General features: G+C 40.0%; 1 protein-coding gene across 1 annotated transcript in view; it reads right to left on the minus strand.

The window, feature by feature from the left end:
- Positions 1 to 1,555: 1,555 nt before the first annotated feature.
- The window catches only part of LOC109961468 (receptor-type tyrosine-protein phosphatase N2-like), a 66,637-nt gene continuing 59,478 nt past the window's right edge, over positions 1,556 to 8,714 (minus strand). The window contains exons 11-12 of the mRNA XM_020602298.1: positions 2,650 to 2,714; positions 1,556 to 2,338 (exon numbers count right to left, since the gene is read on the minus strand). Coding sequence (XP_020457954.1) covers positions 2,318 to 2,338; positions 2,650 to 2,714 — 86 coding nt within the window. The 3' untranslated portion in view covers positions 1,556 to 2,317. The remainder of the gene's footprint in view (positions 2,339 to 2,649; positions 2,715 to 8,714) is intronic.

Genomic DNA, 8,714 nt, shown 5'->3' on the forward strand with positions numbered 1-8,714 from the left:
TCAAAAATTCTGTGTTTTTCTGTCAATATGGGGTGCTGTGTGTACATTAATGAGGAAAAAAATGAACTTAAATGATTTTAGCATATGGCTGCAATATAACAGAGTGAAAAATTTAAGGGGGTCTGAATACTTTCCGTACCCACTGTACATTTATTCTCAAAAAATATTTTTAGAGATTAAATATCACCACAGATGCACTGAGTAAGATTTAAAGATTATTAACCCATTTTTAATCCTATTTCTAAGCTTTAAATATATCATTATATACTCCTAGCATTTGGCCTTACAGACAATATGATGATTGTCTTTTCCATCCATACGTTATCTATAACACTTATTCCTGAACAGGGTTGTGGGGGGCCTAGAGCTGCATGTATTTGGACTGTGGGAGGAAGCCGGAGATCCCAGAGAGAGCCCATGCAGGCACAGGGAGAACATGCAAACTCTGCACAGAAAGGCCCTGGAAATTGTGTCGTCAGTGTTAAAGTGTGTATTCCTCTCTCAACCAAAGGGGGAAGCACTGAGAAAATCACTGCTAGGCACATCAAAATGAGGAAAAGAAGTTGTCACACTAACTGGGGCTGTGGCTACCTTCTGCTGTAATGCACACTGGCTGACAAAAATAAATATAATAAAATAAAAACAAAGGCTCAGCTAGAAAAGTCTCAGTCAAATGACGGGCCTCACGACTAATGATTCAACCAGTGGACCTTCAGGGGACAGCCCTAGTTATTTTCCACAATTAGAGTACTAAATGGCTTGTAATAGCACAGACATATTTATATGCATGGTTTCAGTGAGGTATGGATACTGACAGTGCAGTCAAATTGGGCTGAAGCTGCAAAAGGCCACATCCACTTCTCCGCCTCTCACACATTTACAGCCCCACACATACATAGTGTACATTATTTAAGACAAAGTAGTCATTTTTCTGTTTTCCCTCTTAATGAAACCACCCTCCCTGAGATGTAAAATGGAGTAGATACTGCTCAGCCTATTGATCGATGCCTCCTCACCCCATTCTGACATTTGCTTATCTGAATCAACATCTACTGCTATTGATGTTTGCTCTATCTGGACATCTTCTTAAGGTGTGCTGTTATTTGTCAGCTCTTAAATAAAAACAGAAGTGGGGAGAATTGTCAGTGATAAGACTTAACGACACCAGCCACAGTGATTGTTTTATATAAGCTGGAGGACAGAATACTGTCTGTGGGAAGCTCAGCACTGTATTGTGATTAATTTCTCACTCTATACCTCTTATGGTTCCACTGAGCAATTTTCTATTTTTGCCACTAATAAGCAGGTTAAAGAAGACTCATTCTGCAACCTCTCGCATGGATTCACTCATAACTATGGTCAATTTACTGAAGCTTTACTGAACACCTTTTAAACTAATGGATTTAAGAGCCCACTCTACAGGCTCTCCCAGTAAAATCTACAATTTTCCCAACTTCACCCAAACTCTCCGCTTCTCGGATAGAAACTAGTGAGAGCGACACATCCACAGTAGAGTAAAATTTCAAGCTTTATACTTTGCCATCTTTTAATTCTAATACAGTACAGGCCAGACTTCCTTAACATGCTTTTCTACAAATAAATTTTCTCCCCATGAGGTGGAAGACAGATTCTTCCATTCCTCCTTCCCTCTTTCCTCCCTTGCCCCATCTCCTGCAGAGAGGTCATTATTGCAGCTAATTATCTGCAAATAGGCTCAATATGACAAACACAGCGCTGCACCGGTGCTGGCTAAGCACAGGAATCAGTCTGAGTGGGAATGAAAGAGTGAAAAGGAGGCAAGGAGAGACAGACAAGGAACAGAAAGGGGTCACACTGAAGAGAAAAAACGTGACTCAGAGATAATTGAGAAGAACATGAGAAAGACACTGTGGAATAAGATGAGAGAAAATGAGGAACTATAAAAGTGCTATACTGTAAGTGGAAGGCAGACTGGGGAAAAAAGGCAATGACACGAAAAGGGAGACAGCATAGACATGGGAAAATTATCTTTTCTATACAGTGTGTGATGGTTGCTGCCACTGGAAATGTCCTGCAATGTACAGGCCACATCAATTTAACTCCCAGCATGCTTTGTGAGGAGGGTATCTCAAGGCTCTAAGGCTGTTTATCTCATCTCCACAGAGAAACTCATTTACCAGGCAAACATGGAGGGCTATGATGCATCAGTAGGTGCTTGATTAGATCCTTACTTCTGATGCGTGCAGCTATTTATCAGTGTTGAATGAATGCACATTTGCTTTCCTTTCATCTGGATAATCCTGAGTGTCCTTCTGCTTAATTTCTTCAAATGAATGCGTCACAGGAGCATCAGGGCTCCCTGCAAAGTGACAGGATAATCTAGTTATTGTTGCCCCACAGTTTTGATCAACACTTTAAGTTTCACAAAAGGCATCAGGCATTGTCTTGCTGTGTTTTGTTTGCCAGTGACAACAGCTCTAAAAAACCTTAGGAAATGAATATGAGTGGCAGCATTAAGGGATCATTGCTACTAAAGATTAGTATGTGGCTGCAGGTGTGATACAGATGCTAAGACAAGTTGAAATCACTGAGCTATTCCTGTCCCATAACACAGACAACACACACAAGCACACAGAGCTGAACAACAGATTTTTAGTGAGTATGACTTACATCACTAACTCCAGCCTCCACTATCTTCAGGCCTGTTTCCTTCTCCAGCTGCTGCTTCTGTTGGACTGCATGGGGAGACAAGAGCAGAGGAGGTGCTGAGAATGAGCAGCGGATGACACAGTAGCAGATTTTTCACTTCCTGAGGGGAAACAAGTGGTCAGTGAAAGTGAGAATGATGCACTGGATGCAACAGCATGAGTCAGATGTCAAACTGGTCATAGACAGGCACCACACACACAGAAAATCTTTATGATGAGAAGAAGAAAAACAATCCTCAGTGCAAGATAGCTGAAAGGAGTCTGTGGTGGCTCTTGGAAGGATGATAGGTAGGAGCTAAAATTGGTTTAAGTTTGATTTATTGTCTAGCACTAGATTTCACACACTGATATGCAACACTAGACCGATGTAATATTTAGGTTTATGCCCTAGACCGATGTAATATTTAGGTTTATGCCCAACAGCAACTGTGTTTGCATTTTTCTTTGGGATACAAACAATGGTGGGTAGGGCCTCCTTGTTTCTTTACTGAATATGGGACCATTCTGTGTTATTGTGATATTTACGCTGTGATAAAGCATGGATCATAGTGGAAAGAATGTTTGTCAAGGAAATTACTTTGCTTTATGAAAAGAAGACGACTACTGGGCTGCAGTCACAGATCCTGCAACTCGCACATGAAGCGAATCCCAGTTCCCTTATTTTATCATTCCTCAGTCCTCAATCTTGTGAAGGATACACTTGTGTATCCTTCACAAAAGTCTGTTACGGATTGACATGCCTTGTATTGGAAATAAGTTTGTGAGTGGATGTTACACATGAAAGATCAGTGGCAACCTCTCTCCTCGAAGCCTCTCCTTGCATCCTACGTGGGCAGGAATAAGATGCTAGTAAAAGATGCAGGAGAAGGAAACATGGATGCTATTAGTGGAACTGGGATTCACCTACTGTATTTCTTAAACTGCAGCAGCCATGATGTGAAATTTTTAAGAAGGTGTGTGTCAGCTATAGTATAGCCTAAGTATATGACCACCATACAGAAGCTATGCAGAAATATAAATTAAGCTTTAGCAGATATATATTCACCATCTCAGCACTAAATTAGCACTAAACACAGTACAACTGAAGCTGATAGGAGAGTAAAGTTCTGCCATGACGATATTATTATGTCAGATGTCACCAAAGTTAACATACATTATCCTGAGGGGATCATGAATGTGTGTGTCAAATTCCAGTGTCATCCCTCAATGAGAAGTCTGGAGATCACTAAAGCCAACAGGAATATAAATGTCTGCATAAAATACATTGTCAGTTTATCTAATATTTGTTGAGATGTCTCAGTCTTGACCAAAGTGATGGAAAATGCTGGCATTCATGGAGCCATGTTGCTCACAAAGCTAAAAATATAAAAATCAAAAAAGGTTTACCATTATCTTCACACACTGAGTCAGACCTACTCAAGATTATCAGAAAGCATTTGAAGTGCACAAACTAACTAAAGCTCCAGTCTTTGTTCTTGCAGTTAACACACCACCTGAGTTTGAACCTCAAAGGATATCGATCTAATCAAATATGCCATGCTATTTCCATAGCTTTGTTCATGTAAGATATTCTCATGCAAATCAAAGTGAGGAAGTAAATATATACAGATCAAGATCACACGTTTTGCCGCCTTTTTCACCTCTTGTGCTTAACGCCACTGTCTCACTTTGATAGAAACATTTATATTGAAAAACAAAATCAAAGGGGTCTTAATAGATTATACCAAATTATAGAGTGAAAGAGAAAAATTGAGCATAATTTTAATTGAGTTTGTTAGCATGTGAATGAAATTGGTAATGGGGAAAAGGAAAAAAGTGAGAGTTAAAGAGAGAAAGAGAGCAGGTCCTTTAAATCCCATTTCCCCAGATGAAGGCTATGCAAATGACCCTGAAGAGCTGAACCCCACCTCACACTCCAAATTCAGCAAGGGCCTGTTTAATTAGTATTTTAATCTATCCCAGTGATTCCACTCATCCACAATGTATGCAGCATTCCATCTAATTAAGCACGCTACTTTTAGGATAATCATCCATCTCCCTCAGTCTTCCTCTGTCGCCTTTTCTCTTTCTGGTTATTAAGGATCTTGCAAACATTGATCATGCTGTCATCTCATCAACATGGCAGCAAAGGGGACATCTTATATTTTAGCTGTCGGCCAGGGGTTTCTGAAGAATGGCAAAAAGGAGGCGGCTAGCGTTGGAAAGGTTAAATATACAGTGAAAGTCTCTAAATTAGAGTGTCACATAAAAGAACTGAAAGAAAAAAAAACATTTCCTGTCATTAACGAGAGGAGAAAAGTCTTCAACCTGCATGTCTCCAGGATGAAACTCATTTTCATCTCATGTTGCCACCCCCTGTATTTAGTCCCAGACATACTGCCTCTCCACAGATAGCCACAGTACCTGCTCGGTCGTGGTGCTATTTAAGAGGGGGGTAATGAGCGAGGTAATTGGGCCCAGCTGGGTGAGGGCGTAGGTGGTGGAGAAGGCGAAGTTGCTAAAAGGTCACACAACATTTTGGTCCTAATGAGGACCCCTCTGGGGCCGATACACATCATGAGTCAAACTAGGAGAGACAGGAGAGATTAGCCTGGAATCAACACACGTACACATCAGAGCGGCTGCAGCTAACGATTTGAATGACAAGCTGACATTAACCTTCTTACAGTGAAACTAAGGAAGCCTGAAGGTCAGTATTTATTTATGAATCAAAGCTGAGGACTCTCCAATCAACCTGAGGGAAAGGATGGTCCCACAACATCCACTTAAATGTAAATAAAAATGTACTTGCCAAGCTCATTAGCTGGCAGCTGGATGGATCTGGGCTGCAGTGAGAATCCAATTGATCGCTTGTTCTGTCACTGACTGTAGAGATAACAGCCCACAGTGTCTCTTTATGGTCACCCCATATATTAACCTCCCACTGGAGCTCACTCTTTTTTCCAGACTGTGGAAAAGAGATGTCAGGACTCATTTCAAAGAGGCTCCTCCAGCTATTTTAATAGGCATTGTCTGAGGCTATCTTGAGATCTGATCCTCGCTGCTCATAATGTAATGTAATGCCAGGAAGATTTTCATGTGATCAAACGTGCACCATTTTAACTTACATAACTTGCGTACAGCTTTATTGAATTGCCTCATGGTACAATACTGTCATGATAAAAAGTCCACGATATGATATTTATCACAATATTCAAAAAATGTAAAGAATTTCGTTGATAAGTCACTTTTTATATAATTTCCTTTTAACTTGTAGTACTTCTGCTTTCCTGCTTTATTAAAATAAAAGTAGCCAGCCATGAGCTAAGCATGTGCAAAAATCCGACGTGAAGTCATTGGCACTGAATGCCTGAAGTTTTTGTACAACTGCAAAACAAAAAATATGTAATGCAGCAGTCATTTTATGAAATACAATAAAATACAATATATTATTGTAGCAGCTGGATCTCGTAAACAAAACAAGCCACAGTCACAGTGGAACATCAGTGTTTTAATACTCCGACGTGAAGTCATTGGCACTGAATGCCTGAAGTTTTTGTACAACTGCAAAACAAAAAATATGTAATGCAGCAGTCATTTTATGAAATACAATAAAATACAATATATTATTGTAGCAGCTGGATCTCGTAAACAAAACAAGCCACAGTCACAGTGGAACATCAGTGTTTTAATACCCCCTAGGCAGGTTTTACGTCTCCTGTTTGGTGGCTGTGCTGATCACTATGTCCCTTTCAAATTCTGCACCCTGAACTCAGTAATATTAGTGAAATAGCCAAATGTAATATCCTGGAAGATACCGTGACAGTCCCACACCGGTATCACAATATTGCTACATCCCTAAAAAGTAAGTGTTATTTGTAAAATTACCACCACACAAATTTCAACCACTACCTCTGAATTATTTCAACTAGACCTGTTTCTGCTGCCAAAGGACATTTTTCATTTACAAACTACACTTGTGCACAAAGGAATCTGCCCTGATTCACCAGGTGAACAGGAAGAGCAGAGGAATACTTAAAGAAAAGGCACTGGGGTTTATGGAGGAAGAGGAAAAGTCATCAATCATCAGTCTAAGGAATGATTGTTGTATTTCCTTGACATGCACAATAGTAAATTAAAATACAGTAAAAACACATTTTGGTTTAATGTAGTGACCTTTAAGTTGCTCTGTAACACGTGCTTCGCACAGATTATCTCATGCCCAGATATAACTGCATTAAAATGTTTCTTCCACCATATGCTCCAAACTGAAGTGTGCACTCCTCATCATAAATTCTAGTAGCAATTCAAAAGCGATTATCATGAAGTCATCAGAGCTTAAAGTCATGAATATATATATATATATTCATTTTTTTCTGATATATGACAGTTGTTATTGTTAGAAGCAATATAAATTCAGTACTGAGAGACAAATCACCCACTGTAGGCTGAGAGTATTTTGCGTTTCAACAGGGCACAGCAGCCATCGTTGTCACATCCTTGTAATGTTGCCTCTTTGGCCAAATGGGGGTATATAGTTGACGAAATGCATATTTCAACACCCTCTGATTGATCTGTTAATATTGAATAACATCCACATCCATTTCATTGGTCTCCCTCATCTCTCCTCTGCTCCTTAGGTCGTCTATTCACCACTTCCATCTCTCTATCCATCACTCCAAGCAAACAAAATGAAAGTGTTTATTGCGGAGGAGGGCTGACGCTTACACCTCTCCACAGCCGTTAGCCTTATCAGCAGGCAATCACTTCAATATTAAAACTGCCATTCTACCCATCACTTTCCCCTTGCACGTATGATGGCCGCCCCTACCTATCAGAGTGGGGAAAAGAGGAGGGAGGGAAAGAAAAAGGAGAGGGAGAGGGAGATGCATGTGATCCCCCTGACAGATAAGATGCACAACAACAGTCAAAATCCAACAGGCAGGAAACAAAAGCAATAATATTCCTTCATAGCTCAGAGAGTGAGGAACTGAGCAGCAGCATTATATCCAAGATATTTAACATGCATGGATTTGCTTTACATCTGTATTCTGCATGCTGATACTGATCAAAATGTAAATCAGTACACAGATACTGTTGTTACTCATTTGTTCACGTGTTTCCACTTCAGAATAGCTACTAGGAAATCAAAAAAGACACAAACAAACTAATAAAAACTGACTTTCACCTGAGCTCTAATTTTTTACAGTAAGGATAAACATCCTAAACACCAGCTTTTTTTGACCAACAAACCCCCAGAATCTTTAGTTGCAGCCCAAATTCAATATAAGGCTAAATAACTGATCGTTTTGAAATATTATGGTTCATTCTGTTTTTTCGCTTGAATGATCATTTCCGACTCATCAACATATCTTACAACAGCACCATGGTTCTACCTATTCACTATTTAATATCAGTTGCTCATAACAAATCCAATATAATTCCTAAAAATTAACAACCGAGCTAAACTAAGCCAGATAATTAAACCCAACATGACGATACCCATGACATCATTAATCTCTAACATCCAATCAGCGGTGCCAACCTTAGAGCAACATGTCTGTCACATGGCAGGACCATGCTGCTAACAGCAGCAGGGGGAGGGGGGGGTGTCCTCACTAACTTGCTGTTTATTCACCCTTATCGATCGTTTCCTGTGGTTAAGCCAACAGTGCTCCCCAACAAACCAACTGCTGTTATTCAGTCTAAATCAACATGTCACAAACCGGTGCTGTCTGGTTAAATAGAGCTCCTAAACTCTGCTGCAAATTATTAAACATCACCAAACAAAATGCCTTTTCCAAGATGCCAAAGCATGTTTTCTGGGGGGCATATTATAAGTGATGTTAAAAGGCATCCCAGTAGAAAAGAAGACAGCAGATGATGTCTGCTGCTTGGATTTCGCTCCTATAATGACTCATAAAATCAGCATGTGCTTTGTGTCCACTGCTGCAGCCTTTGGTATCAGACACATTACAGGCCCCTTTCACTTTCAAACAGAAGCCACATGGTACATTTATAATTGCATCTTCCCCTACTAAAGGCCAT

The sequence above is a fragment of the Monopterus albus genome, unplaced genomic scaffold (assembly GCF_001952655.1).
Source record: "Monopterus albus unplaced genomic scaffold, M_albus_1.0 scaffold55.1, whole genome shotgun sequence".
NCBI classification, from domain to species: Eukaryota; Metazoa; Chordata; class Actinopteri; order Synbranchiformes; family Synbranchidae; genus Monopterus; species Monopterus albus.